Consider the following 23252-nt stretch of genomic DNA (forward strand, 5'->3'; position numbering starts at 1 on the left):
GCGATAGCCCAGAACTCTTAATGATTTAGAGATGATCTGCAAAGAGGAGTGGACCAAAATTCCTCCTGACATGTGTGCAAACCTCATCATCAACTACAGAAGACGTCTGACCGCTGTGCTTGCCAACAAGGGTTTTGCCACCAAGTATTAGGTCTTGTTTGCCAGAGGGATTAAATACTTATTTCCCTCTGCAGAATGCAAATAAATTCATATACTTTCCACAATGTGATTTTCCGGATTTAATTTGTGATGTGCTATCTCTCACTGTTACCAATAACCTACCCTTCAATTATGGGCTGCTCATGTCTTTGTCAGTGGGCAAACTTACAAAATCAGCAAGGGATCAAATACTTATTTCCACCACTGTATCTCCCGCTGAATATTAGTGGTTAGCCAGCTAAATGTTATTTAACTGCCCAGGAGCCCTTCCTGGCCAGTTAAATAGCGCTAAAGGCTGTTGAAAGCAGTGAGGAAAATAACATAGGCTGCTGATGGTGAACTTTGTTTTTCAAATGCCACAAACAAGTCTAGTGTTTAGAATAGTCAAACTATGCAAGTTAACCTGATTCTTGGCTCAGGTGTGTGTTCAGTTTAGTAACGTTACGTGCTAAAAGAAGGCACAAAAAGACCAAATTAACCCATTGGGTCTTCCCAGTTGAGATTTATTTTAAATTCATCATGAAAGATGAATAAATATTACAAAGAGAAAACAAAATTACATTTTGTCAACCCTCTGTCCATTATAGGCAGCTTCAGACTTGGTGGTGGAATTTGGGGACTGGAGTTTGTCATTGTAGGTGTAGACTGCATAAAATTAACCTTTTTTTTTTTTTTTTTAAGGAATTTGAATAGGAGAGAGTGAACGTTTGCACAGTAGTGGATGTGTGTGGACTGCGGCAATTAATCTGTGGTATTTGGTCTCTGCAGCTGACCAGACCTGGAGTTGTTGGCTGGAATGGTGAGCATCAGCTTCACTTGCTGGGCGTTCCCTTTTCTTACCTGAAGATGCAAGTTGCTGATGAGGTACAAGTATTCTGTTCTTATTTCTTTCTCTGTGACTAGTTTTATCGGAACAGACTTTATTTGAAAGGTATTAATATACAAACAAACCTTCTCCAGGGACGGGAAGGCGATAGAACTAGAGGACATGAATTGAGATTGCGTGGGTGGGGGGTGGGGGAACGACGACTCGAATAACATCAGGAAGTACTTTTTCACGGAAAGGGTGGGAAGTACCTGGCATGCCCTGCCGCAGGAGGTGGTGGAGATGAAAATTCATGGGATAACCACAAAGGAATCCTTTCATGGAAAGAATGGAGCCAAACAAACTTAGCGGTGCTTCGATTGCAAGTCCAGAAATTGAGAAATAAAGCCATTGGTGGGCAGACTTCTGCAGTCTGTGCCCTGATCATGGCTGGACAGATTTGGATGGGCTGAAGTTTCGATGACAGCTTCAATAGTTGGAGAACAAGGCCAGTGTCAGGCAGACTTCTACAGTCTGTGCCCTGAAAATGCCAAGGACAAATCAAGATCGGGTATACATATGTATTATCACATATTTCATGCTATGAGTTTTTCTTGTTGAGCAGACTGGATGGATTGTACAGGTCTTTTTCTGCCATTATCTACTGTGTTACTATGTTAAGAATTAGAGCACTAAGTTCATAGTACAAATGCAGCCTATTTATATAAATAGCTAGAACTGTAACTTAAACTTATATAGTTAGAAATGCATTGTTATCCCGTTGAAATATGAAATTTGTGCGAGGTTCCTTGACTAATTTATTGGTTGTGGTCGGACCCTGGTTAGCACATTTTTATTTTTGTTACATTTGTACCCCGTACTTTCCCACTCATGGCAGGCTCAGTGCGGTTTACATGGGGCAATGGAGGGTTAAGTGACTTGCCCAGAGTCACAAGGAGCTGCCTGTGCCTGAAGTGGGAATCGAACTCAGTTCCTCAAGACCAAAGTCCACCACCCTAACCACTAGGCCACTCCTCCACTTGTGTGATGTAGGCCAGTGGTTAGAGCAGTAGTCTGAGAGCCCAGGGTTCAAATCCCAAGTTTCTTAGTAACCTCGGGCAAATCACTTCATTCTCTATTGCCTCAGGTGCAAACTTAGATTGAGAGTTCTTTGGGGCAGGTCAGTGCATGCCTGAGCTCGGAGTTGGAAAGGTGAGAATTTTAATTTATTTCTAAAATTTGTATTAACTGCCATTCAGGAAATAGCCCATCAAAGCAGCATAAATACCAAAGACGTCTAGTCAAAATCCAAAATGTGCCTCTGTTTACATTTTAGAGTTGTACAATGGTATGTTGATGCTGGGCTGCAGGTGGGTCATTGGATTTGTGTGCGTTGGCCTCAGATAAGAAACTGTTTTGTTGGTAAGTTGTTGAAACCTATTGCAGTTGCCTAACCTCCCTCTGGTGGCTGCTGTGCTCACTGTTGGAGGTGGTTGGTTGCACCAAATTATCATGCCAAACTGGGACTATAAAGAGAGAAACGAAATTCCCGGGAAAGTCAGTAAACCGGTAATAACAGTTGGCAATTCTGGGAATTGGGATCCTTGTAATAATAGTTGGTCTCTTTCTTTCAGCGTCGTAAGCAGGTTTTAGAAGAATCCCAGCGACTGACAGACTTCTTAAACAGGTGGGTCCTTGGACACTAACTCAGCAACATACCCAGTATGCTTGTTATATGCTATATTTATTTATTTCACTCTTGGTAGTTTTTCTTTATTGAGGTTTGATAGAAGAAAGGGATCCTCAGGAGCTTAACCTAGAATGGGTGGCAGAGCTGGTGGTTGGGAGGCGGGGCTAGTGTGGGCAGACATATACGGTCTGTGCTGGGGCTGGTGGTTGGGAGGCGGGACTAGTGCTGGGCAGACTTATACGGTCTGTGCCGGGGCTGGTAGTTGGGCGGCGGGGATAGTGCTGGGCAGACTTATACGGTCTGTGCCAGAGCCGGTGGTGGGCGGCGGGGATAGTGCTGGGCAGACTTATACGGTCTGTGCCAGAGCCGGTGGTGGGTGGCAGGGATAGTGCTGGGCAGACTTATACGGTCTGTGCCAGAGCTGGTGGTTGGGAGGCAGGGTTGGTGGTTGTGAGGCGGGGATAGTGCTGGGCAGACTTATACGGTCTGTGCCAGAGCCGGTGGTGGGTGGCAGGGATAGTGCTGGGCAGACTTATACGGTCTGTGCCAGAGCTGGTGGTTGGGAGGCGGGGTTGGTGGTTGGGAGGCGGGGATAGGGCTGGCCAGACTTATACGGTCTGTGCACTGAAGAGGACAGTACAAATAAAAAAAGTAGCACATATGAATTTATCTTCTTGGGCAGACTGGATGAACCGTGCAGGTCTTTTTCTGCCGTCATCTACTATGTTACTATGATAGACCATCTCTCTTTTTAAGAAAACTTCATATTATTCATTTACATTGCTGTTAAAACTCTTTTATCTGTTCCTCCTGAACATTCTGGACTTGCTACTAATACTACTACTTAACATTTCTATAGCGCTACTAGGGTTACGCAGCGCTGTACAATTTAACATAGAGGGATGGTCCCTGCTCAAGGAGCTTACAATCTAAGAGACAAGTGAACGGACAGTCTGATAGGGGCAGTCAAATTGGGGCAGTCTGGATTTAGTGAAAGGTAAGAGTTAGGTGCTGAATGCAGCATTGAAGAGGTGGGTTTTAAGCAAAGACTTGAAGATGGACAGGGAGGGGGCTTGGCGTAAGGGCTCAGGAAGGTTGTTCCAAGCATAGGGTCAGGCGAGGCAGAATGAGCGGAGCCTAGAGTTGGCGGTGGTGGAGAAGGGTACAGAGAGGAGGGATTTGTCCTGTGAACGGAGGTTACGGGCGGGAACGTATGGGGAGATGAGGGTAGAAAGGTAATGAGGGGTAGCAGACTGAGTGCATTTGTAGGTAAGAAGGAGAAGCTTGAATTGAATGCGGTATCTGATCGGAAGCCAGTGAAGTGACCTAAGGAGAGGGGTGATATGAGTATATCGGTTCTGGCGGAATATGAGATGTGCAGCAGAGTTCTAAACAGATTGAAGGGGGGATAGATGGCTAAGTGGGAGGCCAGTGAGGAGTAAGTTGCAGTAGTCAAGGCGAGAGGTAATGAGAGCATGGACGAGAGTTCCGGTGTGGGTTATGCATTCCTAACAGCAGGTCCAGGCAGAGAGGCAGACTGGTTTCTGATGAGACTGATTTTAAAGTTCAAGTAAAATTGTTGACGAACAGTTTGTTACAGAGGGGATATGTCCACATCATATTATACATACTGCATTTAAATGCTCTAAATATGATGATAGGGCATTATTGTTACACCCTAATAGTGCAAAGTTGACTGACATTAAAGCAATGTGTATCTTACATAACACAGCCTGTTCTTTTGACAAAGATTTATAAGAGAAATTAGCATGGGCTTTCAGTTCATCTAGTGTTTTATAATGCAGATTTGAGTAGCCTTTAGTAGTGGAAAGAACTTAAAGGAATTGTGTCCTTTGCTCGGCTGTAGCTGATGACGACAAAGTGTGGAAGATGTTAGACGCTATCCTTGTGGTAGATGTAACACTTGTGCCATTACGTTGCAATTGACATCTTTTGATAATCCAGTTGATGGAAAATGGCCATTTAACCCTACCCTCTGCTTTCTGTCCAACAACCAATTCCTAATTCATAGTAGAAAATTCTAAGCGGTGTCTGCCCCATATAAAACTGAACACAGGCATACTACACAATAAACCACATGATCCAATGAACAGGTAGCATGTTGTTTCAAACTACGCTTTTTCTCAATGGAGGAGGATAGTGGAGTGCCACAGGGATCTGTATTGGGACTGGTGCTATTTAACATATTTATAAATGATCTGGTTTAAAAAAAAAAAAGGTTTGGACAAGTTCCTGGAGGAAAAGTCCATAGTCTGTTATTGAGATAGACCTGGGGAAGCCACTGCTTGGCCTGGAACTGGTAGCATGGAATGTTGCTACTAATTGGGTTTCTGTCAGGTACTTGTGTACTGGGTTGGCCACTGTTGGAAGCAGGATGCTGGGCTAGATGGACCACTGGTCTGACCCAGAATGGCTATTTTTGTGTTCTAAATCGGAACAAGTGAGGTGACTAAATTTGCAGATGACGCAAAACTATTCAAAGTTTTCAAAACACATGCAGATTGGGAAGAATTGCAGGAAGGGGCATAGGAAACTGGAAGACTGGGCATCCAAATGGCAGATTAAATGTAATGTGGACAAATGCAAAGTGATGCACATTGGGAAGAATAATCTTAATCATAGTTACCTGATGCTTAGTGTCCACCTTTAGTAGTCAGCACTCAAGAAAAAGATCTAGGTGTCATTGTAGACAGTACGCTGAAATCTTCTGCCCAGTGTGTGGCAGCGGCCAAAAAAGCAAACAGGATGCTGGGAATTATTAGGAAAGAGACACAAAATAAGACCAAGAGTATTATAATGCCTCTGTATTGCTCCATGGTGCAACCTCATCTTGAGTATTGCATTCAATTCTGGTTGCCAGAATTGTTTTTTTTGTTTTTTTTGTACAGCATCCCCTCCTGATGTAAATTTTTGACCTTTGCAGGTGCTCATTTAAGGGTTTGTTTGTTTGATTTTTTTCTTACCCGTTCTCATTTTATCATAGTCTCCTTTTTGAAACTTAAATGCTAACACATTGGATTTCCTGTGTGTACTTACTCCAGAGTTTATATCAAATCTGATCATATTATGATCACTGTTATCAAGCGGCCCCAGCACCATTACCTCCTGCACCAGATCATGCGCTGCACTGAGGACTAGGTCTAAAATTGTTCCCCCTCCAGCTGGTGCCTGAACCAGCTGCTCCATAAAGCAGTCCTCGATGTCATCAAGGAATTTTACCTGATGTTACATTTACCCAGTCAATATTATGTTCCCCAGTTTGTTAGGAGTCTACCACCTGGCCAGAATGAACAGACAGATGTAGAAATGTTATCAGAAATTAGGGAGGCTATCGCTATCCTTTTCCACTGTTACTTTTGTCTAAGAACCTGGTTGGTCGGTAAACAAATTTTTGTTCTGAAAACCAGATCTGTTTGGAGGTTTTCTTACCTCTGAGAAGAATGGAAGATTGGCAACTGGCACTCAAATATGTGAGGCGTAGTTTAAAAGTAAAGCACTGGGAATTATTTGCACCAAGAGGAAGGGAACAGGAAATAGACAACCCAGAAGTTCAGAGGTCAGTACCTGGGTTTTAAATTCCATCCAGAGATGAAGGTAGAAGCTGTGGAATTTGTTAAAGGTGTAAGTACATGGTGTGTCTATTTAAGATGGAAAAAGGATTTAGTTTCTTTAAATTATATTGCTGAAACCTTAGGTTTAAAGACCCACTGGACAAATGTGCCGTAATAATACAGTCAGGTGACTTGTTGACTACTGTTACACAAATGTATGTCAGGTTCCTTATTTGCCATCTGTGCTTTGAGCCCACATTTACTGACATCAGGTTTCTGATGGATATGTTGCAGCCATATTCGTGGTGGGTTGGAGGAGCCTGGAAGCGAACCAAACCCCACAGAGGATGCAGAAGATGAAGAAGAAAATGACGACGAATCAGCATCTCACTGTCTTTGGGTTGACCACTTCACCCCTAAACACTACACGGAGCTGCTCAGTGATGATGTAAGCTAGCCTCAGTGTCATGTGACTGCTTATGGCACAAGCTGGGCCCAATCCCTGTCCTCTGTTATTGATTCTGTACAGCTAGTGACGGGACACATTTTCATAAATCCTTAGAGAGAAAGTACCTGCTTGAGCGACTCTTAATTTTCTTCTGTAAGAGGATGTTACTCCGGGTGCTAATTGTAACCAAGACAGGAATCATGGCTTTTCTTTTTCATTTCATTTATTTAGCTTTTATTCCCCCCACCCTTCATAGAAACTCCCGAGGAGTGTCGCATAAAAAGAAGCCACCTGCTGTAATCAGAGCCTCATAAAGTGACAATATTTTGCTTAAAATTTTCTTTTAATATTTTCACTAATGAATTCAAACTGGTATTCGGATTTAGTAGATAGAAGGGCCAGAGTAAATCCAAGCAGTTGATATAGTACTTGCAGCTTAGGGGAAGGTTACAGATGAGGACCAAGGGGTTGCTGCTCATTCCTGATAAACCCTTGATTAAAAAAACAAACAAACATTAAAAAAAAACTGCTAATCAGATCTTCCTCAGAATAAAAATCAATGACTTTAAAGTTCCCTGAGGAAACAGCAGGATTTTAAAAACAAGTTCTTTGGTCTGTAGATATGAACAATATCAGATCTAAGTACTGCAGACAAAATCGGGATTCTAGTCTTGTCAAAGTTTTTTATTTAACTTGATCATGTAATGTGTTCTGACCCACAGTATGGATCTGATTTAAATAAAAATCCTTCAGTGTTGAGGAATCTTATTTGTGTGTTAGTTTTCTGGTTGTCCTAGATATTTTTCTCTAACCATCAGTTTAAAGAATCGACTTGGGCTTTAACGCTCCCCGTTGCTTTCTTTGCTTTGCGTCCAGTACACAAACCGCTGCCTTTTGAAATGGCTGAAGCTGTGGGATCTTGTGGTGTTTGGGAAGGAAAAGACGGCAAGGAAACCAAAGGAAAACACGGAAACCCGTCCTTCATTAAAACATCAACAAAAGGAAAAGCAGAGCAAGTGGAAGAGCAAAGAGCAGATCACGGAGGAGATTCTGGAGGCTGAACTGGATCAGCACAAGAGACCCAAGTATAAGGTTGGTACTTTTTCCTTCCATGTCCCTGGAAACACCCTCACACGTGGAAGGCACAGTACTCCAGATGATGCACTGTAATTTCTTTAACCTTTCTGCTGTTAGCTCATTACATGCCTGTTAATTGCGTTTTCAGCTTTTCACATGTCTGATGTTGCCTTTCTGCTCCCTGCAGGTTGCGTTGCTGTGTGGGCCTCCTGGGCTAGGCAAGACCACGTTGGCACATGTTATCACAAAACATGCTGGGTATAACGTGGTTGAAATGAATGCCAGGTGAATTGGTGTTAAGATCTTTTTTCCCCAAATGCAGCTGGAATGCTGGCCAGCTCGTAATCCCTAATGGTGTGAGCCAATTGCATTGGCTTCCTATCAAAGAACGTATCACTTTCAAAATCTGCACCTTGGTCCATAAGATTATCTACGGTGATGTCCCAGGTTATATGGTCGACCTGATCAATCTCCCAATCAGAAATAGTACCAGTTCTTCACGGTCTTACCTGAATCTCCACTACCCAAATTGTAAAGGGTTAAAATACAAGACTATCCATGCGTCCAACTTCTCTTACATAAGCACACGTCTGTGGAACAAACTGCCAAAAATGGTGAAAACAACATACGATCACATAAAATTCAGAAAATTATTGAAGACTCATCTATTTGGAAAGGCATACCCGAATGACCCAACTTAAATGCCTCAACCCTGCAACACTTCACCATCAAAGATCGTATTGGACATTATCAAACCCTTCTACCCTAACCCAACTTGACTGAATTTTATCTTCCCTATCCCATTATAACATCTTTTGTACTTGTCCCCTACCGGTCTTGGCGAATGCCTTTACGGTATTATGTAAGCCACATTGAGCCTGCAAATATGTGGGAAAATGTGGGATACAAATGTAATAAATAAAATAGAGAGCATATGTTCCCGGAAACCCCTGGTCCATTCTGGGGTCTGTATGCTATGTCTCTCGAGTCTTTTTTTTGTGTTGCTGTTCTCAAAGAATCTAAATATTAATCCACATGTTTCTTCATCAGTAGTCAAAATCTTCTAAAATTGCTTTTGAAAGAGCAAAGCTGTTTTCTGAATACTGATGAGCCAAATCAATTGGGGCCGCACTGTTATGCACAAGTCTGAGCAAATCCTTTGTTTTGTTACAGCGACGATCGCAGCCCTGATGTCTTCAAGACCCGGATTGAAGCTGCAACTCAGATGAAGTCTGTTCTGGGAGTAAATGAGCGGCCCAACTGCCTGATCATTGATGAAATAGATGGAGCCCCCACTGTAAGTTCCTGCCTTGAGAAGGAGGCATTTGTTGACTTAGAAGTTAACATTTCACAGTATCCCTTGTGACTTACAGTAACAGTCACTTCGAGATCTGGATGAGAGGCACAAGTATGTCTCGGTGTGGCAGCAGGACTGGTGGTTGGGAGGCGGGGATAGTGCTGGACAGACTTGTACGGTCTGTGCCAGAGCCGGTGGTTGGGAGGAGGGGATAGTGCTGGGCAGACTTATACGGTCTGTTCCCTGAAGAGCACAGGTACAAATCAAAGTAGGGTATACACAAAAAGCAGCAAATATGAGTTATCTTGTTGGGCAGACTGAATGGACCGTGCAGGTCTTTTTCTGCCGTCATCTACTATGTTACTATGTCTCTCCGGTGACTCCCCATGAAGTAGCACTGTCACTGCACCAAAGGAATGATCTACATTAGCTGCCAGTATTCACACCATCTGCTGTAACTTGATGTGATTGGTTTGTAATCTGTTAAATTTTTAGCTTGAAGGTGGAACTTCTCTGTCTTTTTAAAGTGAATCAAAGTGAATGTATGATCTCAAAAGTAGAGCAGGCAGACTCACTAGTTGATGAGTAGTTCTATCTTGGTTATGGAGATTAAAATAAATAAACTGTTACTGAGATTTAATTAGTTTCATTCAGTATTTTCTTTCCTCCTGCCTCCCAGGTTACTATTAACATGCTGCTGACTTTAGTCAATCGCAAGGATGGCAAAGAGACTGAGCCACAAGCTGAACCCGGAGGAGGTGTGAAGAAGAAAAAGAAGGAAGGTGGACTTTTACTGCGACCAATCATTTGCATATGCAATGATCAGTTAGTATTTTTCATTAAATGAGGCCCAGATGCATCAACCAAACGTTAAAAAATAAGAATCGTAAAAGTGCTTAACGATTTTTTAAAAAAACGAGGAATGCACTACAAAAACACTCCAGAAATGTTCGGATCGGTATTGCAAAGTAGGATGTATCACAGAATCATTAAACCCGTCGTTAATCAGCGCCTAAAGCATGCGCAGAGTAGCCCAAGCGTTATGCTGGCTGCTCTGCACATGCCACAAAGGCCCAGCTGTCAAAACAAAAAAAAAAACCACAAACACGTGTGTTTCGGGAGGGGGCAAAGGCACTCGTCATGAGCGTCCTGTATGGACGCCTCCCTCCCCCCCCCCCCCCCCCCCCCCCCCCCCGCGCACAAAAAAAACTCCAATTTTAGCAGCCCCAGCCCCGGGCCGGCCCTCCTCCTTCCTGTGTATTCTCCCACACTAGCTCCGCCCTCCTGCCATGCTCCGGTCCCGTGCCCCGCCCCCCCTTTGGTCGTGGCTGCCGCTCCCTCCCCTCCAACGACCCCCCCCCCCCCCCTTTGCCTTACCGGCCCGTGCAGCGCCTCTCACCTCTGCTGCACGGGCAAGAACAGCTGATCGGCGAGTCAGAAGGCCTCCTCAGACGTCCCTTCTTTCTTCCTGGGCCTGCCCTCCTCTGACGTAGGTAAACTACGTCATTTTTCGTGCGGGGGGGGGGGGGGCAAGGAGTCCATACGGGACGCTCATGACGAGTGCCTTTGCCCCCTCCTGATCCTTTTTTTTTTTTTTTTTTCTTTTTTGGTGCTGAGGGAGAGGGGAGCAGCGGCGACCTGGGGCGTCAATAAAGGACGCCCCTGATGCGTTTTCGGCCCCCCCCCCCCCCCCCCCCCCCCCAGTTATTTTTTTAATTGGATTTTGTAAACTTCTAGCAGACAGACAGCCCTAACGAGAGGTACAGACTCTCGTTAGATTTCACGGTGTTCTCCTGCGTTAAACGAATCGGAAAAGGTTAGTGCATGTCATTTCAATGGGATTTGTAGAAGAATTGCTCATCTGCATTCAGTTTTCGTTAGCTGCTACTGTCGTCGGGCTTTAGTGCATGAAAAGGATAGGAAATTCTTCCTTGAGGGCTCATTTAACGATGAAAAACATTTAGTGCATCTGGGCCTGAGACTGTTGTGTGAAAGCCCAGCTGGAGGAGCTTGCAGCTTTGTACAGAGCAATTTGCAGTGCTTTTGACTATCACCTAGGTAATATTGTAGATGGCGGCAGATAAAGAACTGTGCGGTCCATCCAGTCTGCCCCCAAAAAACTTGTTACATGTGGTATAAAGTGATGGTTCATATGTATACCTGATCTTGATTTGTCCTTGCCATTTTCAGGGCACAGACCTGTAAGACATAAATGGGTCTTCATGAGATGAGAATGAAATCCAGTGTTACGTCTTCAGGGATTACTAGATGCGTTGCTTGAACATCCTATCAGACAAAAGCTTCATTTAGATTTTTTAAAGAATCAATTTGGGTTTTTATTTTTGTTAATCACTTGAGGTGATGCTTCCCATAATTAACCTCAAAATGGGAACAACAAAAATGTATTATACCATCCATAAAACAAGCAACATACAACAAATTAAGAACTAAAATTTTAAAACATTTTTCTGTTGAGGAAAACTCACCTGCATCGGCACAGAATTCCTGGCAACACAGACTTGAGAAAAGTAAAACAAACCAAACACTCCTCCACCTTTTTGAATTAACAAGAGAGAAGTAGTTTCTTCTTTGTAAAACTTTCTTGTTTTGCGTAGGTACGTACCAGCACTAAGACAGCTGAGGCAACAGGCCTTCGTCCTCCGTTTTCCACAGACACTGCCATCAAGGCTGGTTCAGAGGCTATATGAGGTCAGTGTATATTGGTTACTTTAGAGTTCTATGTTATACTAATTTTTTGGCTTTTGATAACCCTTTTAAACAAAATTGTCATAAAAGTATTTATAAATAAAGTTAATTCAAATACTTGGAGTAAAGTTCGATTTACTTATATCATTGGTGTCCCTGTATTGTCTAAAACATTTTTGTCCATAGACCATTATTAATTTGACTTGGGGAAAATCCACTGCTATTTCTGGGATAAGCAGCATAAAATATATTGAGCTTTTTGGGATCTTGCCAGGTATTTGTGATCTGGATTGGCCACTGTTGGAAACAGGATGCTGGGCTCGATGGACCTTTGTTCTTTCCCAGTATGGCAATACTTATGTATTTACTGCAGCTATGCCCCCCCTTCTTAGAGTCCTCGTCTGTGGGCTTGTGCTCCATTGAGCAGGTTGGCACAGACCCTATGAGATTCCTATTCCTCCCCCCCCCCCAAACACACTTTTGCTATCTGGAGTCTGGGGGGGGGGAGGGAATTGAGCCAACTGTTATTTGACTAGGGCTGTAGCCTAGTAAAGTTATTACCAAAAAAAAGGGGGCAGAGCATCAGGTGTGTTTATTTTGGAGGAGAGCTCCATATCTGAGAACCAGCCGGGTCTGTCCTGATTTTGGAGGGGGTGGTCCCAGCACAGTGGTGAGTGCAGTGGGCTCCAGGGGTGCTGCCCTTTCCTGCAAAGAGGGTGTGGCAGCTATCAGCAGCCTTGAGTGTTCCCTGCCCAGATTGTAGGGTAAGGGGGTGATTGCTAAGGCCTCTGTTCAGTACCTGGAGTTGGTAGCTCCCAGTGGGATGGTCCTGAAGCAGCCCCCACCTGGACCTGATCACCTCAGATGTGGGTTTTTTTTTTGTTGTTGTTGGGTTTTATTTTGTTGCAGTCATGATAGAATTGGGGGTCACTATCCCACAGAATGCTGGTTGAGTTCACTGCAGTGACTAAGAAGACGACCATTCTGATGGAAGGGGGCTCTGTGCTCAAGAATTCCCATGACAGGAATATTAAGATGCTTTTCAAGTAATTGTTTGGCTCCATGGCCCTAATTGTCCAGGCTTCCATTTGTGGCAGCTGTGTGGCAAGGACAGTTCTGTAGCAGCTACCAGCTTCCGCCGAGGTATCCCAGAGCTTTTGAACGTTTTGGCAAGGCAGTTGTGCAGGGAGCCTTGTCTTCCTTCCGCATACAGCTTTGGTATATCCCACTGGTTTAGCTGGATGAAAAGGAGGGTGAAATTTTATTCTTGCCTGTTAATTTCCTTTCCTTGAGTTTTGCTAGTCCAGTCAAAGGTCTTGCCCTGGAAGATTGTATGTTGGGACCTCTGAGTCAAATCTGTGGAACAGGACTGCACCTCCTCTAAGTAACTTGATCCTGAATTTAGTGTTAATATTTGTCTCCTCTTGAGGATTTGGTTAGTTCCCTACAGGGTATTTTTCTCAATGATTGTTCTTAATTTGGGCTGCACCACTGACACACCTCTTATACAGGGATTGTCACTGGAAACTCTTGTGTTTTTCTCTATCACCATCTGCTGGTCGGGGGACATAGCCTACTGCTTTAGAAAGACTCAAGGAAAGGAAATTAACAGGTAAGAATAAATTTCACCTTATTACTTTTTTCCAAGTTTTACCTTGCTGTTCTAATTGTGCATTCCATATCCTCCACTAGACCAGTCCAACCGCATATAGGTTATGCTCTCCTGCCAGCAAATGGAGACAGAACACACTTCCAGGAAGAAAAATACCCAGAATTAATTAATTTCAAGTTTATGGATGTTTAGTTGAAACCATGGATTCCCCTCTCTTCTTAAGAGACTTGGAGAGATCTTCTATCTTGCTTTAGTTATAGTACCGTAATGATGAGGAGCTGGTGCTACATGGTGTCCTATATAGGGCAGGGCTCAGAAGGCTTTGTTCTCTCTTCTTTGCTGCTGGTTGATGGCAGTAACCTATCGAATCTGGATTCGTCTGGTAGAACTCGATGAACAAATATTAGCAAGCAGGACCAAATTTAACCTTAAAAGGTGACAAGAGAACTTTCATAGAATCTGCATAGAATCTAGTGCTCTATAGTAGCAAACTGTATGTAAGGTGTCTTATTTTAGGGTTATTCTCCTAAATCTAGCATATTTTCTCTTCACTGTCCTCTGGGTTCAGAGACTTCGTGATGAAACCATACAAAGCTATTTCTCATAGAACTAACTGCAGAATAATTTGACATCACTAGCAGACTTTTCCATGAATTCAGATACAAAGGATTATCGTAGTGAATAAGCATGAGATAAATTTATAAGCAATGGGTCTCCAATAGTATGATACAACAGTACTGTAATAGCGAATCTAAACTTGCAGTGTGCAAATTATAAAAAACGTAGCCAAAGGGGGGGAAGAGACCTCAGAAAGGTGACAAACAGCAAGAATGCTGAAGTTATTCATAGAGGGTTTTCCCCCTTTTTCTGTTTTTTCTATTTTTCTAATGCTAGCACATTTGCTTATTTCCGATCTGACAAAGAAGGGCAACCTTCGAAAGCTAATCAAGAAATGTATTAAGTTATGTCCAATAAAAAAGGTATCATCTTATTTTCTTTTCCATGTTTTATTTGGTTTGATTTCTATAGATTCTACATGGAATGTTGCTATTCCACTAGCAACATTCCATGTAGAAGTCGGCCCTTGTAGATCACCAATGTGGCCGCGCAGGCTTCTGCGAGTCTGACGTCCTGCACATACGTGCAGGACGTCAGACTCACAGAAACAGAAGCCTGCGCAGCCTTCTACATGGAATGTTGCTAGTGGAATAGCAACATTCCATGTAGAATCTCCAATAGTAGCAACATTCCACGTAGAATCTCCAATAGTAGCAACATTCCATGTAGAATCTCCAATGGTATCTATTTTACTGTCATAGTAATGCTTGAATGTTTTCACTTATATACACTGTCAGCTAGCACATTTGCTTATTTCCGATCTGAGGAAGAAGGGCGACCTTCGAAAGCTAATCAAGAAATGTATTAAGTTATGTCCAATAAAAAAGGTATCATCTTATTTTCTTTTCCATGTTTTATTTTGTTTGATTTCTATAGATTCTACATGGAATGTTGCTATTCCACTAGCAACATTCCATGTAGAAGTCGGCCCTTGTAGATCACCAATGTGGCCGCGCAGGCTTTTGCTTCTGTGAGTCTGATGTCCTGCACGTACGTGCAGGACGTCAGACTCACAGAAACAGAAGGCTGCGCAGCCTTCTACATGGAATGTTGCTAGTGGAATAGCAACATTCCATGTAGAATCTCCAATAGTAGCAACATTCCACGTAGAATCTCCAATAGTAGCAACATTCCACGTAGAATCTCCAATAGTAGCAACATTCCATGTAGAATCTCCAATGGTATCTATTTTACTGTCATAGTAATGCTTGAATGTTTTCACTTATATACACTGTCAGCTAGCACATTTGCTTATTTCCGATCTGACGAAGAAGGGCGACCTTCGAAAGCTAATCAAGAAATGTATTAAGTTATGTCCAATAAAAAAGGTATCATCTTATTTTCTTTTCCATGTTTTATTTTGTTTGATTTCTATTGATAACCTTAAGAGTGGACTAACACGGCTACCACACTCCCCTTTTTCTAGTAAGCGGATTTCCCCCTTTCTCCAATAGTATGCAAATTTATTTCATACATATTTATTGGGGTAGAGCTGAATCCTCAACTGGCTCAATGTGTCTCCAGGAGTGTGTTGAGAAGCACTGATCTAGAGACCTCATTTTCAAAATGTATTATAAATTGTACAGATGCCCTGATGTTCCTTTTTTTCTCTCCAGATTTCTACCAAGAAAGGCATGAAGGTGGATGCAGGTACCCTGATGGTTCTGTGTGAGAAAACTGAAAACGATATTAGATCATGTTTAAACACTTTGCAGGTGTGGAAAACCCTCATTCACTTTGATAGTTTATGCTAGCTATGTGGTACTTAAGGTCACTGAAAAAATTTCTTAGCCACAGTTCTCTCTTTTCTTTTTACTTAAAATTTTTTTTTAACTTTTCAAATTATTTTTTTCCTATTGAGTCCCTGGTAAGCTCTGTGTGGTTCCTATGCCTCAGGTAGCATATCATATTGCCAGATACAAGAGAGGGGAGAACAGCCTTAGTACATCAGGTCTTTAACATTTCACAGGGGTTAGAGCTCAGGGGGATGAAGTCTGGCTGCAAGACAACTTCCCATCTTGTGCCTTTCACTGGCTGCTGTAGTGTCAGGTAATGTTTTCCATAGACGAGCAGGATTGATCAGACACACAAGAGGGAGTGGGTGACAACATCGCATTGTGCTGGGACCTAATGAAATGTTGAGCACGTGTGACCCTTTTCATGTATAGTAGTCTCCTTGGTCCCTTCAATTTAGGTTTTTTTCTGCCTTGTCAATCAAACAGATGTAAAACAAAACTGAGGAGACTGCTGTGAGCAGGGAGGCCCATACGTCCTCAGAACCTTTCACTGGGTCTGAATTCTGGAAGAGCTGTTTCCGCACTGGGCTGTGTGATGACCTTATCCCCTTGTGTGCTTAATTAATCCTGTCGTTTACCGAAAACTCTTGTCACAGGTAAGCAAATTTGCTACTTTTTATACCCTGTAATACCTTGGAGAAAGGAGGTAAGAACATACAAAGGTGACAAGTAAGGCCTTATTTGACAGTAGAAACCATCTTTTGAGTTATTTGATAAGCTGATTTGGAAACTCCTGGACTGAATCATCTTAAGAGAAGTTTAGACTTTGCAGCTGAACGTATTGTAATGTTCTGGACTGTTACGTTATCTTGTAATGTTTTTCTGTTTTTGTGTGTGTGTGATTGAAGTTCTTGCACGGTCGAGGCAAGAAGGAGCTCAACACGAGAATGGTTCAGACGATGAAAATAGGTTTAAAGGACCATAACAAAGGACTGTTCTCTGTCTGGCAGGAAATCTTCCAACTCCCCAAATTGCAAAGGTAAAGAGAAGCTTATGTTGCCCATAGGAATTCAGAGAAAGTGAAGGGTGCAGGCAAAAGATATTCGAGACATCAAAAAAGATATAGTAGAATTGGAAAAGGTACAGCGAAGGGTGACGAAAATGATAGTGGGGATGGGACGACTTTCCTATGAAGAGAGGCTGAGAAGGCTAGGGCTTTTCAGCTTGGAGAAGAGACGGCTGAGGGGAGATATGATAGAAGTGTATAAAATAATGAGTGGAATGGATCGGGTGGATGTGAAGCGACTGTTCACGCTATCCAAAAATACTAGGACTAGAGGGCATGAGTTGAAGCTACAGTGTGGTAAATTTAAAACGAATCGGAGAAAATTTTTCTTCACCCAACGTGTAATTAGACTCTGGAATTCGTTGCCGGAGAACGTGGTACGGGCAGTTAGCTTGACGGAGTTTAAAAAGGGGTTAGATAGATTCCTAAAGGACAAGTCCATAGACCGCTATTAAATGGACTTGGAAAAATTCCGCATTTTTAGGTATAACTTGTCTGGAATGTTTTTACGTTTGGGGAGCGTGCCAGGTGCCCTTGACCTGGATTGGCCACTGTCGGTGACAGGATGCTGGGCTAGATGGACCTTTGGTCTTTCCCAGTATGGCACTACTTATGTACTTATGTACAGTGGGGGAAATAAGTATTTGATCCCTTGCTGATTTTGTAAGTTTGCCCACTGACAAAGACATGAGCAGCCCATAATTGAAGGGTAGGTTATTGGTAACAGTGAGAGATAGCACATCACAAATTAAATCCGGAAAATCACATTGTGGAAAGTATATGAATTTATTTGCATTCTGCAGAGGGAAATAAGTATTTGATCCCCCACCAACCAGTAAGAGATCTGGCCCCTACAGACCAGGTAGATGCTCCAAATCAACTCGTTACCTGCATGACAGACAGCTGTCGGCAATGGTCACCTGTATGAAAGACACCTGTCCACAGACTCAGTGAATCAGTCAGACTCTAACCTCTACAAAATGGCCAAGAGCAAGGAGCTGTCTAAGGATGTCAGGGACAAGATCATACACCTGCACAAGGCTGGAATGGGCTACAAAACCATCAGTAAGACGCTGGGCGAGAAGGAGACAACTGTTGGTGCCATAGTAAGAAAATGGAAGAAGTACAAAATGACTGTCAATCGACAAAGATCTGGGGCTCCACGCAAAATCTCACCTCGTGGGGTATCCTTGATCATGAGGAAGGTTAGAAATCAGCCTACAACTACAAGGGGGGAACTTGTCAATGATCTCAAGGCAGCTGGGACCACTGTCACCACGAAAACCATTGGTAACACATTACGACATAACGGATTGCAATCCTGCAGTGCCCGCAAGGTCCCCCTGCTCCGGAAGGCACATGTGACGGCCCGTCTGAAGTTTGCCAGTGAACACCTGGATGATGCCGAGAGTGATTGGGAGAAGGTGCTGTGGTCAGATGAGACAAAAATTGAGCTCTTTGGCATGAACTCAACTCGCCGTGTTTGGAGGAAGAGAAATGCTGCCTATGACCCAAAGAACACCGTCCCCACTGTCAAGCATGGAGGTGGAAATGTTATGTTTTGGGGGTGTTTCTCTGCTAAGGGCACAGGACTACTTCACCGCATCAATGGGAGAATGGATGGGGCCATGTACCGTACAATTCTGAGTGACAACCTCCTTCCCTCCGCCAGGGCCTTAAAAATGGGTCGTGGCTGGGTCTTCCAGCACGACAATGACCCAAAACATACAGCCAAGGCAACAAAGGAGTGGCTCAGGAAGAAGCACATTAGGGTCATGGAGTGGCCTAGCCAGTCACCAGACCTTAATCCCATTGAAAACTTATGGAGGGAGCTGAAGATGCGAGTTGCCAAGCGACAGCCCAGAACTCTTAATGATTTAGAGATGATCTGCAAAGAGGAGTGGACCAAAATTCCTCCTGACATGTGTGCAAACCTCATCATCAACTACAGAAGACGTCTGACCGCTGTGCTTGCCAACAAGGGTTTTGCCACCAAGTATTAGGTCTTGTTTGCCAGAGGGATTAAATACTTATTTCCCTCTGCAGAATGCAAATAAATTCATATACTTTCCACAATGTGATTTTCCGGATTTAATTTGTGATGTGCTATCTCTCACTGTTACCAATAACCTACCCTTCAATTATGGGCTGCTCATGTCTTTGTCAGTGGGCAAACTTACAAAATCAGCAAGGGATCAAATACTTATTTCCCCCACTGTACTTATGACATAGCCCCCATCTATAGAAAATATACACTACCCTGTTTTTTCCTTTTCAGTCTGATGCCCTGAATTTAAAGTAGAGGATGAAGCTTTTCATTTCCGAGCAAGTCGGATGGAAAGATGGGAAACGTTTGGGTCGATTATTCAAAGCAATATAAGGCAGCAGGAGAGGCTCCTGTCTGCTTAAATTGTTTGGGGGGGGGGGGGGCAGCCTCCTATATTCAGTGGCACCTAACTAGGCAGTGCCGCATTTCTATCCATGCGAATTTAGGACAGCTTCAAAATCTATGCAGGCTCTGGGTGAATATCCAGTACCCCAAATAGCTGCCCTCCTTCAGAGCTCCCCAATGCCCCTCCTGCCCCCACTGGACCACCAGGGATCCCAGGCAGACCCCGGTGGGGGGGGGGGGGGGGTGTGATATGAAGGAGGGAACGGTTAAAAAGTTCTGCGGGCCCTGGCTGAATATTGTCTGGGACTTACATAATCTTCAGCAGCCAGCCCTGCTTAAATTAGTACTAATTCATCATTTCTGATGCCCGGACATGGCTGAGTACAGAATATCCGTGGCTAATTTAACTGGCGACAGCGTTGAAAAATACAGCATTCAGCTTAAGCTGCCTTTTGGTTCTCTATTAGGCACAAACACATGTTTGTACAGGGCTGTCTGCTTCCCTGATTCATATGCCAGCAGGTGGCATGTTTCAGCTTTGTAGAGGACATTCATTTTCCTTATATTTATTCTAAGAATAGAACACAATTTGCCTATTACATTTGCATATATGGGACAAAGTATCCACAGACATTTGCATCTTTATTTTATATTAGTTTACTTGCAATATAGTTCATTTTATTTGTTGATTTTAAGTAATATCTATGGGAAAAAGTGCTTTGTAAATTAAGATCTAAAATATTAAGTACTGTAATTTTAAAAAGTTATGGACTGATTTTTTTTTATCTTCATTGTAAGTGCACTAGGGAAATAAAAGTAAAGGGCTTTCATTGCACACTTAGGGACTGACTTTCTCGTCCTTGATTGTCAGGAAGCGGATTGTAGACAAAACAGCGAAGATGACTAAAAAAACAACAAAATAATAAAAAATGTATGTAAAAAAGACAACACTTCAAAAATATAAAACCTAAAAATCTTTATTGACCATAAAAATAATGCAGAGTAAAGGAGGGTAGGACTCGACACAGCTGTGTTTTGGCCGGTGAGGCCTGCGTCAGGAGTCTTCTCACCATACAAAGTGTCTTACTCAAATTCTACATCGGATGTTTCTAATTGATGTATTTATTTTATTTATTTAGTTGCATTTGTATCCCACATTTTCCCACCTATTTGCGGGCTCAGTGTGGCTTACAATACATTGTAAATGATGGAAATACAGTTTGTTACATTACGATTATGGGTTACATTGTGAATAGTTAAGGAAGCCAGAGTCAGATCAATCACCTTTGGGGCGTAGAAACTAAAGGATATGACGTTGGGGAATTACTACGCTGATCGAATAATATCAAGAGAGCGATGGGGTAGACAGTTTTTATCTGTGGGTAGATTGTTGAATGGGAGAGAGTACGGGGAAGTGGAGTACATGGGGTAATATCTTGAGGCATTGTTATGGTGTATATGTGATTTATATGTTTTGATATTTATTGTAGATAAAATGTACTGAGAACGTTTTTGTAACCAAATCTCCGGTTGTCTCTTCAGGGAACTTGCGCTACTCAATATCACTCGGAACAATCTAGACTAGAATTGGCGTCTCTTGTTTTCATCTGATGTAGAATTTGAGTAAGACACTTTGTATGGTGAGAAGACTCCTGACGCAGGCCTCACCGGCCGAAACACAGCTGTGTCGAGTCCTACCCTCCTTTACTCTGCATTATTTTTATGGTCAATAAAGATTTTTAGGCTTCATATTTTTGAAGTGTCGTTTTTTTTATATACATTTTTTATTATTTTTTTGTTGTTTTAGTCCTCTTCGCTGTTTTGTCTACTGCTGTTTTTTTTTTTGTTTTTTTTTTTTTTTGCGAAGACTGGTTTCTTCTGTATTTTTGCAGGAAACGGATTGGTCAGGACGTGTCCCTCCCAAATCACTTTGTATCAGGAGATGAAAATGAAGCCTTAAATGTGCTGGGGCAGATCCCACTGAGTGCTGTATCACAGAGGTTCCACCATATTCTTCGTGTGACAGCGTCCACGGGGGAGTATGAGAAACTCACCCAGGTATCTGTGTCTGTGCTAGTGAAAGGGGGGGGGGGGGAGGGGACCAGAACAGAGAGAGAAGACTTCTTCATGAGTACCCAAGACTTTCAAATGACCTGGGGCAATGGAGGGTGGAGGAGTGGCCTAGTGGTTAGGATGGTGGACTTTGGTCCTGGGGAACTGAGTTCGATTCCCGGCACAGGCAGCTCCTTGTGACTCTGGGCAAGTCACTTAACCCTCCATTGCCCGCCGCATTGAGCCTGCCGTGAGTGGGAAAGTGCGGGGTACAAATGTAACATTTTTAAGGGGCCCTTTTACTTAAGCCACGGTAAGAAATGGTCTGCGGTAGTGTAGGCGCATGTATTGGGCATGTGCCAGGCCATTTTTTTTTTTACCACCCCTGTAATAAAACAAACTTTTTATAGTATATTGATCGTAATACTAGTTTGTTTCCCCATTTTTTGTTTGTTTGTTAGTATATTTGCCAAGTTAAGTGTAACTGCTGTACACATAAATAGTAATTATTAATACGTGTGTTAACTGTATCTTGCTGTCATTATGTATTGTGCATTTGTGTTGGAGGCATATAGCAGAGATGCATGAACAGGATAATTTTTGTGAGGTTAGTATAACGATACAGGTGTTTTTTTTTTTTTAACTGTCTACATTTCTAAAGTCCTGTAGTCTTTGCACTGATTTTCGAAGTGAAAATACACGTGTACTATCGCTAGCAAAATATCCACAAGCATTTTCACCAGGTTTGTTATAGATACTCTTTGCTCGGAAAATAACATGCACAGATTTGCATGTTATTTTTCATCCCAGACCTAAGCCCCCCCCCCCCCCCGAGAATGTCGGTGGAACTCTGTGCTTACTTTTAGCTGGGATAAAGAGTGACAGTTTTCAGGCAGCCAAGGTCAGCGGCTTTTGAAAATTGCTCTCTCCATTTATGATTCCACGGTAAGGGCCAGTGTGTGCAGGAAGGTTCAGCTGGTGAGTGAGCTGCCATGCAAATTTTAACTGGATGAATAAAGTAAATTGTATCACCCTGGATCTGTCACTTCCTGTAGCTAGAGGAAAGATGTTAATATATGTGATGGTTATTCTCAGGGTCTGTATGACAATTTCCTGAACATGAAGGTGAAGGACCCTAGTCTTGGCACAGTGTGCCTGGCTCTGGACTGGCTGGAATTCACAGATATTCTGAATGTGGCCGTTTTACATGGACAGAACTTTCAGCTGATGCGATATCTGCCCTTCCTACCTGTGCTTTTTCACTTATTCTTTGCATCCTCTAACGTGCCCAGAATCTCCTATCCCAACAGCCATTTTGAGGTGGGTGATGTCAACCATGTGAAAAATCTGTATGTTAATGTTTTTTTTGTTTACCAGTGGTTTAGATTGAGGAATAGGTTGTGGTGGGGGGTTGGTGTGAATCAAAGTTTTGAAATGAAATAATCTATTTAAGCTGAGTTGTGGCCCTGTTTTTGAGAACAGAAATAGAACAACATTAAAATAAGCTGCTGTATGGTTGATGAACACCCAGTTTTTCTGTTTTACACAGAGCTGTGTTATAACTATGGGGTTGGTTGATGTGTTTATTTCCTTTTATAATGTAAAATATTTTACATTCTTTGAGATTTAGACAAATATGTACTTCATGCTCATTTATACCAACGATGTTTTTGCAAAAAGAAAACTCATACTGCTTTAAAAAATAATCATAATTATTTGCTAATTCTGGTTTTGTCTGAGAGGCCTCCGGTATGTCTGACAGATTGGTTCCTAGAGTGTTATTGATCATTGATGCAGTTGATGGTTTGGCCTCCCTCTTTATTAGATGCTGGGTTATTGTGCACTGAAGCAAGTGCAAAGTATTCTCGAGTAGCAATTATGCCGAGAGATTTCAGAATGAAATCTACACGTGTTTTTTGATCAGCAGTCTTGTAATATGTTGCTGTACTTTATACATGCATCCCTTATACTAAGGGGTTAACATCTTTAGTTGGGTTTGCTTTTTTTTTTTGTAATATCTTG

The 23252-nt window shown here is 42.7% G+C and overlaps 1 protein-coding gene across 1 annotated transcript in view; it reads left to right on the forward strand.

Annotated features, from left to right (window-relative positions):
- Positions 1–23252, forward strand: part of CHTF18 (chromosome transmission fidelity factor 18) — a 74342-nt gene that overhangs the window by 7865 nt on the left and 43225 nt on the right. The window contains exons 5-16 of the mRNA XM_030212939.1: positions 928–1023; positions 2599–2651; positions 6521–6674; positions 7551–7766; positions 7939–8036; positions 8925–9048; positions 9728–9873; positions 11664–11757; positions 15601–15699; positions 16629–16759; positions 21071–21236; positions 22326–22550. Coding sequence (XP_030068799.1) covers positions 928–1023; positions 2599–2651; positions 6521–6674; positions 7551–7766; positions 7939–8036; positions 8925–9048; positions 9728–9873; positions 11664–11757; positions 15601–15699; positions 16629–16759; positions 21071–21236; positions 22326–22550 — 1602 coding nt within the window. The remainder of the gene's footprint in view (positions 1–927; positions 1024–2598; positions 2652–6520; positions 6675–7550; positions 7767–7938; positions 8037–8924; positions 9049–9727; positions 9874–11663; positions 11758–15600; positions 15700–16628; positions 16760–21070; positions 21237–22325; positions 22551–23252) is intronic.

Source organism: Microcaecilia unicolor, chromosome 8 (genome assembly GCF_901765095.1).
Source record: "Microcaecilia unicolor chromosome 8, aMicUni1.1, whole genome shotgun sequence".
NCBI classification, from domain to species: Eukaryota; Metazoa; Chordata; class Amphibia; order Gymnophiona; family Siphonopidae; genus Microcaecilia; species Microcaecilia unicolor.